At 44.4% G+C, this 13,004-nt stretch overlaps 1 protein-coding gene across 1 annotated transcript in view; it reads left to right on the forward strand.

The window, feature by feature from the left end:
* Window positions 1–4,380: 4,380 nt before the first annotated feature.
* LOC137382699 (P2X purinoceptor 4-like) overlaps window positions 4,381–13,004 on the forward strand; it is a 46,265-nt gene continuing 37,641 nt past the window's right edge. The window contains exons 1-3 of the mRNA XM_068054991.1: window positions 4,381–4,582; window positions 10,582–10,729; window positions 12,769–12,840. Coding sequence (XP_067911092.1) covers window positions 4,449–4,582; window positions 10,582–10,729; window positions 12,769–12,840 — 354 coding nt within the window. The 5' untranslated portion in view covers window positions 4,381–4,448. The remainder of the gene's footprint in view (window positions 4,583–10,581; window positions 10,730–12,768; window positions 12,841–13,004) is intronic.

The following is a 13,004-nucleotide window of genomic DNA, read 5'->3' on the forward strand; positions in this document are numbered from 1 at the left end:
CAGGTGCTGCAGAAAAATCTGGTTGTTGGGGCTGTTACACAGTTGGCTCTCTCGTTGTGCTTCTGTCTTTTTTCCTGCCAACTGCTAAGTCTCTTCGACTCGCCACACTTTAGCCCCGCCTTTATGGCTGCCCGCCAGCTCTGGCGATTGCTGGCAACTGACTCCCATGACTTGTGATCAATGTCACAGGACTTCATGTCGCGTTTGCAGACGTCTTTAAAGCGGAGACATGGACAGCCAGTGGGTCTGATACCAGTGGCGAGCTCGCTGTACAATGTGTCTTTGGGGATCCTGCCATCTTCCATGCGGCTCACATGGCCAAGCCATCTCAAGTGCCGCTGACTCAGTAGTGTGTGTAAGCTGGGGATGTTGGCCGTCTCGAGGACTTCTGTGTTGGAGATACGGTCCTGCCACCTGATGCCAAGTATTCTCCGGAGGCAGCGAAGATGGAATGAATTGAGACGTCGCTCTTGGCTGACATACATTGTCCAGGCCTCGCAGCCATAGAGCAAGGTACTGAGGACACAGGCTTGATACACGCGGACTTTTGTGTTCCGTGTCAGTGCGCCATTTTCCCACACTCTCTTGGCCAGTCTGGACATAGCAGTGGAAGCCTTTCCCATGCGCTTGTTGATTTCTGCATCGAGAGACAGGTTACTGGTGATAGTTGAGCCTAGGTAGGTGAACTCTTGAACCACTTTCAGAGCATGGTCGCCGATATTGATGGATGGAGCATTTCTGACATCCTGTCCCATGATGTTTGTTTTCTTGAGGCTGATGGTTAGGCCAAATTCGTTGCAGGCAGCCGCAAACCTGTCGATGAGACTCTGCAGACACTCTTCAGTGTGAGATGTTAAAGCAGCATCGTCAGCAAAGAGGAGTTCCCTGATGAGGACTTTCCGTACTTTGGTCTTCGCTCTTAGACGGGCAAGGTTGAACAACGTGCCCCCTGATCTTGTGTGGAGGAAAATTCCTTCTTCTGAAGACTTGAACGCATGTGAGAGCAGCAGGGAGAAGAAAATCCCAAACAGTGTAGGTGCGAGAACACAGCCCTGTTTCACGCCACTCAGGATAGGAAAGGGGTCTGATGAGGTGCCGCTATGCTGAATTGTGCCTTTCATATTGTCATGGAATGAGGTGATCATACTTAGTAGTTTTGGGGACATCCGATCTTTTCTAGTAGTCTGAAGAGACCACGTCTGCTGACGAGGTCAAAGGCTTTGGTGAGATCAATGAAAGCAATGTAGAGGGGCATCTGTTGTTCGCGGCATTTCTCCTGTATCTGATGAAGGGAGAACAGCATGTCAATGGTCGATCTCTCTGCACGAAAGCCACACTGTGCCTCAGGGTAGATGCGCTCGGCCAGCTTCTGGAGCCAGTTGAAAGCGACTCGAGCAAAGACTTTCCCCACTATGCTGAGCAGGGAGATTCCACGGTAGTTGTTGCAGTCTAATCCAGTTACCGACTACAAATATGCGACGCGACCACACTAGCACGCATACGTGATAAACACACACGCGGATAGAGACAGAAAAAATAGAAGGAATAAAGGGGAAAAGTTTGAGGCAATATCTGGTACTTACAGTCCTTTAGGTTCAATGTGAAGTCTTTGGTTGCCGGTCAGTCCTGCTGTTCGTAGGGGCCCAGTTCATGCTTCAACTTCTTTCGATGTCGGAGTGTTTTCTCTCTTGAGGTTTATGTGTCTTCCATGGGTTGGTGGCTTGGGAGAAAGCAAGAGAGAGAGAGAGAGAGGCTTCCTTGATCCAGTTCAAACAATCTTCTGCCTTTCTCTGTGGCACAATTCAAAAAACCCAGGTTGCCCAGCAAGTTAGTCATGTGACTAGCTGGTTTGACCACTTCTGTTGTGGATTCTGCCATCTTAGCTGTCATCCTGGAATGTGAGCTTCCTCCCCTTCAATGTCTGGTGATCACAGTTCATTTTGGGTTAAGTGGACCAGGGAATAGTCCTTTGTCTCTCCAATTACTGTCTGTTAGTATGCAAATCTTTTTCCAGCCAAGTGTCTGGTGATTTTTTTTAACAAGTCCTTTCTCCACTCTGGCAACAGTTTAAAATCAATGTTCATATGACAAAATTAATATGCCTCATTTGCTAACATGGATGATCTGGAAGATCTACACAATTAGCCAAAACATTGTTCTGGCCGGGCTTCTTGTTAGACCTCTGGCTCCGGTTGGGGCCTTGTAATGTGCAAAAGTGTTTCAGATGCAAATTGCAGTGCCATCTTGGCTGCCAGTTGATGTTCAGTGAGATTTGGGTGTACTCATACAAGGAACACAGAAAGTTAGCATGCAGGAATACTGTGCGCAGTTTTGGTCTCCATATTTAAGGGAGGATATACTTGCACTGGAGGCAGTACGGCGAAGGTTCACTAGGTTGGTTCCTGAGATGAGAAGGTTCTCCTGTGATGACAGGCTGAGTAATTTGGGCCTACAATCTCTTGCTTTTAGAAGAATGGGAAGTGATCTCATTGAAACATACAAGATTCTGAAGGGGCTTGACAGGTGTTACCCAGGTGGGAGGAGTGCACTGTCTTTCTCTCGTTCCACTTCTCCAGAGTTCACAACATATATTTAAATGTGTACCCAATTCCCGATACAGCCAATTATATGCTTTATTTTTGTTCTAGAATAAAATCCACTAACCAGGTTTCTTTAATAACAAAAAACTTATTAATTTATTATAAAACAAGACTTAGTCAATAACGATGTAACGTTTTAACACACAATTTGAAATATGACAGTAAATATATATATTCCCTTCTAAATACCCAACACACACACCGGTTAAAGGAAAAATAAAGATGCCTTGTCCGAAGTACTTGCTAATTCTTGAAGAAAAAGGATGATATGTTATGTTCCAGATGGCATACTGTCTGGCGTCTGAATACACATAGATGGGTCACTGGGATCTTTTCAGAAGCAGTTCGTTCAGGAGATGTTGAGAGGAAGTCTTCCAGAATCTTCGCAGGAGAAATGGTGCTTACACTTGAGTCTGAGGGTTTCTCAAAGAGGTGGAGAAAAGATGAACTGTTCTTCTGTTTTAGCAGGCTGACCTCCAAACTGACTCAAAACAGTATTCAAAAATGAAACTCACCCTTGAGCACCATAAACCTTGACAAGTCACTTCTCTTGTAAACAACTCCCATGTCAGAAGGCACCTGTTGTTTACTTAGCTGAAGACATGTGACATCCAGTAAATGTTTTTAAATACAGTCCCTCCAGTGATCCTTTAAAAAAAAGTCCAGCATCAATGGAATCACTTCAGTCCTCCAATGAATCCATCTCCACAATTCTAAAACACGAGTCCTCAAAAAATATTTTTAAAAATAGAAGCACTTTCATAACACAGGGTAGACACTGAGTTGGGTAATCTAGAACACAGGGACACATTCTCAGGATAAAGGTTGATCATTTAGGAATGAAATGAGGGGAAATTTTTTCACTCAGAGGATTGTGAATGCTCCAACGTTGAGTATATTTAAGGCTGAGATAGTTTAGCTTAGTTTAGAGATACAGCACTGAAACAGGCCCTTCGGCCCACCGAGTCTGTGCCGACCATTAACCACCCACTTATACTAACCCTACACTAATCCCATATTCCTACCACATCCCCACCTGTCCCTATATATTTCCCTACCACCTACCTATACGAGGGGCAATTTATAATGGCCAATTAACCTATCAACCTGCAAGTCTTTGGCTGTGGGAGGAAACCGGAGCACCCAGAGGAAACCCACGCAGACACAGGGAGAACTTGCAAACTCCGCACAGGCAGTACCCAGAATCGAACTCGGGTCCCTGGAGCTGTGAGGCTGCGGTGCTAACCACTGCGCCACTGTGTGAATATATAGACATATCTTTGATCTCTCAAGGGATATGGGAAGTGGGCAGGAAAGTGGAGTTGAGGCAGAAGATTATCCATGATCGTATTGGATGGTGGAAAAGACTTGAAGGGCCGAATGGTCTACTCCTGTTTTTTTTTAGTGCTGAATTCAAACGCAATTAACTCAATGTGCACCTGAGATAGACTGGCGACTTTCCCGGTTTTGTGTGATTCAGCTACTATCAAATAAACTCAGTGAGCCTCTACAATGTTCGTGATAGTTTAAAAAAAAACTGACACGGCTCCGAAATTTTCACAAAAAACACACAGGGAGTCAGGTAATACACTTGATCTCTGACTCAGTTTAGGAGATGATTTTATTTGTTTTAACCTGGAGGCCCAAATACTGTTGATCAAGCTTCAGAATCACAAAGCAAGCAAAACTTGGTTGCTGCTGATTCAATATGGGCAATCTAAGGAACGGAATAAACAATGGCATCACATGATAAGTGGGAAGGCACAGCAGCGTGGGAAGGACTTTGCTCTACAGTAGGTTGAGGGAATCTAACATCACACCTGACAAGAAACTAAATAACTTGGAATAATGCAACGTTGCTGTACCACAACTTGTGATTTTCTTCTGGAGTATGATACTCCCAGGATCGTACTCATTAAAAACAAAACAGTTGGAGTCATAAACAGGGTCGTCCAGTTAGTAATCGTTGCGTACGTTGTTGGGTGAGCTGCACTGTAATACTTGCGTACTTTTTTATTGGAGAAATGATTATGTATGGAATTATTAACAACAGAAATACTAGAATTTTTAAAGGTTGCGAAATAGATGTACTAGTTACAAAATCCGGGAGAAAACGACCGTTGGCCATTTAAAAACATTTCTGTGAAACGTTGATAATGTAGAAAATGTTTCTAAACAACGGCGGGTTTGGATTTAGGCTATACGGAAATTACGGTTGACGCGTTAACACTTTTTCTATGAGAACCAATGGGAGATGAGGTTGATGAATGGGTTTCACCTCTATTTAAATATTTTGTGGAATGAGAATTCCTCCTCGACCCCACCCTTTTCCTTTATTCCCGTACTGTCGAGGTAGCTCATACTGGGACTGGTTGCTGAACTATCCACCTGAAGACCTCCTGTTTGGTACCTTGACAAATGGTGGTGAGTCTGAGAGGAAACCCTTTCACCAGGTCATTGGGTACCCATTACGAATTGAACTTTAACTTATTATCCTCAGGATATGGGGAACTATAACGAAGCCAATAGAAGCTCCCTTCAGCAATAGAATCGTAGAAACATAGAATACAGAAGGAGGCCGTTTGGCCCACCATTCCTGTGTTGGCTCTTTGAAGGAGCTATCCAATTAGGCCCACTCACGTGCTCTTTTCCCATAGCCCTGCAAAATTTCCCCTTTGCAAGTACTTATCCAATTCCCTTCTGCAAATTACTATTGAAACTGCTTCCAACACCCTTTCAGCCAATGTGTTCCAGATCACAACAACTCACCTTTAAAAAAAAAATCTCATCTCAGCTCTGGTTCTTTTGCCAATTACCTTAAATCTGTGTCCTCGTTACCAACCCTTCTGCTATTAGAAATAATTTCTTCTTATTTACTTTATCATTACCCTTCATGGTTTTGAACACTTCTATCAAATTTCCTCTTAACTTTCCTTGTTCTATGTAGAACAATTTGAGCCACTCTAGTTTCTCCACACCATTCTCCAACACTCAGAAATTCCCCCCCTTGAATTGCATTGTCTTGCTACATCTATCCACCTTCTTAAAACTTAGCTCTTCAACAGTGCCTTTGACCACCTCTCCTGAAGCTCCACCCACCTATTCCTGTGAAAGTCTGTCTGACCCAACAACTGTAAAGCACCTCAAAATATTTAGTTGAACATTCCATGTTATGGTTCGAGGAAGAGCATGGAATGATCCACGTGTCCTGAACAATACTACTCCTTTAAACAGCAAAACCAAAAAAGTAGATTAACTGGTCTTTTAGCAGATTTGCTTCTTGTGGGACTTTGTGGTATGCAAATTAGCTGCTGCAGCAGTGATTACATTTTAACGTGAATACATTGGTTTAGGATGTCCTGAAGATTTGATAAATTGTTATATAAATGCAAGTTCTTTCAGGCAATTATTTTGGCTACACTGTCCTTGTTGCTTCGGTCTCCATGCTCTGTAGTTTTTGTTCATGTGAGCAAATCTCTAGTTTCTTTATAACGTGTGTTTATCCCCAGGAAAAGATAGAAATTATAGTACAGCTTCAGTCCTTACTGCAAGGAGAGCAGGAAGTTAAAATTCAAGTTAATTTGTTGTCAGATTTCCATAGTTTCTGCCCTTGATAACTATCTGCTGTCTCCTGCAAGAAGCATAGCTGTCTGGACAGCTGGTAAAGGTAGGTCAGAAACAGCTGTGCAACCCATCTGCACCCCTTTCATAATCAGATAAGTCTACCAGCACTTATCTCTTGCCCCACCCCCACCTCACCTACTTATAACCTGTGACTTTTCTAATATTTGTCAGTTCCGAAGAAGGGTCACTGACCTGAAACGTTAACTCTGCTTCTCTTTTCACAGATGCTGCCAGACCTGCTGAGTGGTTCCAGCATTTCTTGTTTTTATTTAAGTCAACCAGCACTTATTGTTTGAGTTCACACACAATGTAGAACTGTAACCTGGCATGAGACTTTGTGGAGTTCAGAGTCAATGTGAAAGACTCAGGGCCACACCCACCTGTGGTAAATCTATTCTGCCAGTGAGACAGGATATACCAAGGGATAGTAATGATAGAGTGTTTGGAATGTTGGCTAAAATGTTAGTACAACATGTCAGGCAATTTTTTGACTAGCTTGTAGAACAGCTCTACCAAGGTGAGCTTTGCAGGATCAATTGGTCTGGCATTACTTAAGTCTATTCCTAATCCAATGATGTCTGGGTCTTATCGTTCTGATTTGTAGTCATTGTTTTATAACTAAATGGCTTGATAGGCCATTTCAGAAGGTATTTAAGAGGTAACTATATACTGTGACTAGAATCATATTTCAGCCAGGCCTGAAGTGGCAAGTTGGCTTCACTAAAGGACAGTTGGGTCTATGACAATCCAGCAGCTTTCGTGGCCATCTCTCTGGTGCTAGCCCACAAATTACCAAATTTATTTGATTTGATTTCACAGCTTGCCACAGTGGGATTATAACTTAGACCTCTGGGTCATTAGTCCGGTACTATAACCATTAGGCTACCGTATCTATGCCATCTTGCACTTACCTTTTAGAGTACAGCTGGGATTTTTTTAATTGTTTCTTGGGATGTGAGCATTGCTGGCTAGGCCACCATTTATTGCCCATCCCTAATTGTCCTTGAGAAGGTGGTGGTGAACTGCTTAAAAATACACTGCTTCAAATACAAGTCCAAGGCGCAGCATGTAGTCTTTCAATTTATTGCAGTAGATAAACACTCAACTGTACTGGCGGCACTGAACTCAATCCTAGGGAATGAAGCCGGACAAGTGATAGAAGTGACAGTGGGGAAGCATTTCGGGGATAGTGACCATAACTCTGTAAGATTTAAGGTTGTTATGGAAAAGGACAGAGAGGGACTGGAAATAAGAGTACTGAATTGGGGGAAGGCAGATTTCAATATGATAAAACAGGATCTGGCCTAAGTGAACTGGGAGCAGCTTCTTATAGGAAAGTCTACATCAGACCAGTGGAAGTCATATAGAAGGGAAATTGTGAGGGTTCAGGTGCAGCATGTTCCTGTACAAGTGGAGTAGGACCAACAGGTCAAGGGAACCCTGGATGTCAAGGGATATAGAGGATTGGATAAGGAAAAAAAACGAGGCGTATGGCAGATTCAGAGTGCCTAGGGCGGAGGCCCTAGAGGAGTATAGAAAGTATGGGGGAGTACTTAAAAAAGTAATTAGGAGAGTGAAGAGGGGGCATGAAAAATCACTGGCAGACAAGATAAAGGAAAATCCCAAAGCGTTTTATAAGTATGTTAGGGGCAAAAGGATAACCAGGGAAAAAGTGGGGCCCGTTAGGGATCATAAAGGCAATCTGTGTGTGGAAATGGAGGACAAAGGGGAGGTTTTGAACGATTACGTTTCATCTGCGTTTTTAAAAATTCATTCATAGGATGTGGGTGTCGCTGGCCAGGCCAGCATTTATTGCCCATCCCTAATTGCCCTTGAGAAGGTGGCAGTGAGCTGCCTTCTTGAACCGCTGCAGTCCATGTGGAGTAGGTACACTACCGTTTAGATACAACTGAGTGGCTTGCTAGGCCATTTCAGAGGGCATGTAAGAGTCAACCACGTTGCTGTGCGTCTGGAGTCCCATGTAGGCCAGTCCAGGTAAGGACAGCAGATTTCCTTCCCTAAAGGACATTAGTGAACCAGATGGGTTTTTACAACAATCGACAATTGTTTCATCATGGCCATCATTAGACTAGCTTTATAATTGCAGATTTATTAATTGAATTCAAATTCCACCTTCTGCTGTGGTGGGATTTGAACCCATGTCCCATTGCAATACCTTGGGTCTCTGGGTTACTAGTCCAGTGACCATACCACTACGCCACCGCCTCCCCGTTCACTATGGAGAGGGACGATATAGGTGTAGTGATCAGGGAGGGGGACTGTGATATACGTGATCAAATTAGCATTGTAAAGGAGGAAGTATTGGCTGTATTAGCGGGCTTAAAGGTGGATAAATCCCCAGGCCCAGATGAGATGTATCCCAGGCTGCTATGTGAGGCAAGGGAGGAGATAGCAGGGGCTCTGACACAAATTTTCAGGTTCTCTCTGGCCATGGGTGAGGTACCAGAGGACTGGGGGACAGCGAATGTGGTACCATTATTCAAGAAGGATAGCAGGGATAAACCAGGTCAGTGAGTCTAACATCAGTGGTAGGGAAATTATTGGAAAAAATCCTGAGAGACAGGATTAATCTCCACTTGGAGAGGCAGGGATTAATCAGGGAGTCAACATGGCTTTGTCAGGGGGAGATCGTGGCTAACAAATTTGATTGAACTTTTCGAGGCGGTAACTAGATGCGTAGATGAGGGTAAAGCAGTTGATGTGGTCTACATGGACTTCAGTAAGGCTTTTGATAAGGTCCCGCATGGGAGATTGGTTAAGAAAGTAAAAGCCCATGGGATCCAGGGTAATTTGGCAAATTGGATCCAAAATTGGCTTAGTGGAAGGAGGCAGAGGGTGATGGTAGAGGGTTGCTTCTGTGAATGGAGGCCTGTGACCAGTGGAGTACCGCAAGATTTGGTGCTGGGACCCTTGTTTGTTGTGTACATCAATGATTTAGACGTGAATATAGGAGGTATGATCAGTAAGTTGGCAGATGACACGAAAATTGGTGGTGTCGTAAATAGTGAGGAGGAAAGCCTTAGACTACAGGACGATATAGATGGGCTGGTAAGATGGGCGGAGCAGTGGCAAATGGCGTTTAATCCTGAGAAGTGTGAGGGGATGCACTTTGGGAGGTCTAACAAGGCAATGGAATATACAATGGGCGGCACAGTGGCGCAGTGGTTAGCACCGCAGCCTCACAGCTCCAGGGACCCGGGTTCGATTCCGGGTACTGCCTGTGTGGAGTTTGCAAGTTCTCCCTGTGTCTGCGTGGGTTTTCTCCGGGTGCTCCGGTTTCCTCCCACAAGCCAAAAGACTTGCAGGTTGGTAGGTAAATTGGCCATTATAAATTGTCACTAGTATAGGTAGGTGGTAGGGAAATATAGGGACAGGTGGGGATGTTTGGTAGGAATATGGGATTAGTGTAGGATTAGTATAAATGGGTGGTTGATGTTCGGTACAGACTCGGTGGGCCGAAGGGCCTGTTTCAGTGCTGTATCTCTAATCTAATCTAATCTAATCTCACAATGGATGGTAGGACCCTAGGGAGTACAGAGGGTCAGAGGGACCTTGGTGTATTTGTCCATAGATCACGGAAGGCAGCAGCACAGGTAGATAAGGTGGTTAGGAAGGCATACGGGATACTTAGCCGAGGCACAGAATATAAGAGCAGGGAGGTTATGATGGAGCTGTATAAAATGCTAGTTAGGCCACAGCTGGAGTACTGTGGTCACCACACTATAGGAAGGATGTGATTGCAATGGAGAGGGTGCAGAGGAGATTCACCAGGATGTTGCCTGGGCTGGAGCATTTCAGTTATGATGATAGATTGGATAGGCTGGGGTTGTTTTCCTTGGAGCGGAGAAGGCTGAGAGAGGACCTGATTGAGATATACAAAATTATGAGGGACATTGATAGGATAGATAGGAAAAAACTTTTTCCCTTAGCGGAGAGGTCAATAACTGGGGGCATAGATTTAAGGTAAGGGGCAGGAGGTTTAGAGGGGAGTTGAGGAGAGATTTTTTTCACCCAGAGGGTGGTTGGAATCTGGAACACACTGCCTGAAGAGGTGGCAGAGGCAGGAACACTCACAACATTCAAGAAGTATTTAGATGAACACTTGAAACGCCATAACATACAAGGCTATGGGCCAAGTGCGGGGAAATGGGATTAGTTAGGACGGGTGCTTGATGGTCGGCGCAGGCGGGTTGGGCCGAAGGGCCTCTTTCTGTGCTGTAAATCTCTATGACTCTAACTCACTTTCCTTATAGCCACTAGATATTCACTACTGTTTGAGAATTTTGCTGCATACAGCAAAATGATCATTGGCAGTTTTTTTAAAATTGTGTTCCAGATGGGAGCTTGTCTGGAAGAGAGGCTACCAACAATTCGATTCCACCATTGGCACAGTCACAACCAAAGTAAAAGGTATCACCGTTACAAATTCATCTCTGGTTGAAGAACGCATATGGGATCCAGCTGATTATGTTATTCCTTCACAGGTACAATTTCAAATGGAAAAACTGTTGAAAACCATATCATGTATATATTTCCTTATGACAGGTAGTTAATAAGAATATACTCAGTTGCATTAATACACTGCAGTAGTGTGTCATTTGAGCTGAAAAGCTGGAGACATTGTGAGAACTAACTTTTCCCATGGTATCGAAGATTTTGCATGTACTTTTTTCTGGGGGAAACCAATTCATTGCTCTTTGTCACTGTGTGTTTTTCTGTCTGTTTCCCTCTTTTAGCAGTGGGATGATGACTGCATTGCTTCTTCTGCTTGCTAGAGGGGAGTTAACTGTACTTGCCTGTTTTTTTTTACATGGGCTTAGTGAGTTTTGCTGAGGGAGAGGAGCAAGAGAAGTGGGATTTATCTTTCACTCTCAGACAATTCTGTCGTTCTGCTGGCCATGTCTTTGCCCACCTACTTTGGAGAGTGCAATTTCTCATCTATTTGTGAGGGAGGAGGAACTTTTTTGCAGGTGGAGTCGGTTTCCTTAGTTGATCTGTCTGAAAGGAGAATGTATTTTTCCTCTTTCTACTGAAGCAGGTGCATTTGTCTGCTGGGATTTGTGTTTCTCTTTCTTCTGTGGGAGCAGGTAAGAGTGTGTTTGTTTGTCAGACTGTCTGTAGAGGACAGCAGTGTAGATTTTTATCTTCACTGGCTGAGTGGTAATCTGAGAGCAGATAGACCGCCTACCTGCCTTTTCATTTCCAAATTTTCATTCCTTAAAACAAACGGAATGAAAAGTCATCCAGGTTCTGTAATGGGCGGGCGATTTGCTTCACCAGATTACTGCCCAGGCAACAAAGATGAAAATCTGTCCATACATTTCTCAACCTGACTGCATCATGAATATGTTTTTCTGTTTATGGGGTGGGGGGGGGGGGGCGAGGGGGTAATTTTGTGCTCATCCCATGGCAAGTTTGGAGAACTGGCAGAAAAGTGGAGTTGAGGCCGAGATGAGATCAGTCATGATTGTATTAAATGGCAGAGCTCGAGGGGCTGAATTGCCTACTACTTGCTCCTAGTTCTTATGTTTGGAGGCAGGGGGTGTATTTAATTGGGTGGGATGGTAGTGGGGAGGGACCCCGCCACCTTCCCACCTCCACTCACTTAAGTCTGTGGCAGGAAGGCCCATGGATGGCCTTTCCGCCCCATCGCCAATTGAGGCCCTTAAATGGCCAACTAATGCCCAATTAAGGGCCTCATCCCACCTCCGCTGATGTTAGCCCATTGGAGGATGGGCCTGTTGCCACACGGGACTCATGCCAAGCATGTGGGTTGTTTGCCGGCTCTGTGTGGGGGGCCTTCGTTAAAAGGCACAGTTGATCGAGGGACTAGGCATTGGAAAGGGGGGGGGGGGGGGGGGAAGGGGGGCGGCGCTGAGATCCACCACTCTACCCTTGTTGCCGACCCTCTTACAGCCCCCTCCCATCCTGACCTGTGGCCAAGGTCCCTCGCCTCCAATGGGTCCATTACCAGCAGCAGCCACCGCCTCCATGATGGTGCTGCTCAGTGAAAGAGCTGCCGGCCTTTTATTGGCCCGCAGCTCTCAGCAGGCGGAATTTCTGTCGCTGGGGTCCTTAATTCCAGGAAAGGCCCACCGCTGTCCAGTTAAGTGCCTAATTGGCAAGTAATGTGGGGGCCATCACTTCAGCCAGTGGCCAAGACCTCCTTCGCCCACATAAGATCCTCCTCAAGGAGTGTATATTCCACATCTGTTTGGACCACTAAAATCAAACTCATAGCGCAGGGAATAATACTAAAAGTTCTTTTTTAATGTTTCCTTCAGTTCTCTAGATATGTAGAATACTGCCACTAGTTCAAAATGATGGAGAATGATAAATAGGATATTGTTGATATTAACTTTGCACAGTTATTTATGTAATTGATCCTAAGCAGTAAAAATATTTATTTTTAAAGTTATTATAATGGAAGGTTTTAAAGTGTAATTTTCATAATTCTATTTAGAAATTCAAGCATTGTTTCTTTATGCTTGTACGTATTATTAAACATTTTTTCTCTTAACAGCAAGAAAGCTCCTTCTTTGTTATGACTAATGTTATTCTTACCAAGAATCAGGTGCAAGGCCGGTGCCCTGAGGTAAGGATCCAGCAGCTGCTGCAGATATATTTAAATGCTGTGACTGATGTTACCAGTAAACATGTAGATTCTCATGAATGTTTGAACAGAGCTTACACCATCGCCCTTTTGTGCTAGAAGACCTAATCACCAAGTTACATTAAAATTAAGTCAATTGCACCTTT

This window comes from Heterodontus francisci, chromosome 23 (genome assembly GCF_036365525.1).
Source record: "Heterodontus francisci isolate sHetFra1 chromosome 23, sHetFra1.hap1, whole genome shotgun sequence".
Classification (NCBI taxonomy): domain Eukaryota; kingdom Metazoa; phylum Chordata; class Chondrichthyes; order Heterodontiformes; family Heterodontidae; genus Heterodontus; species Heterodontus francisci.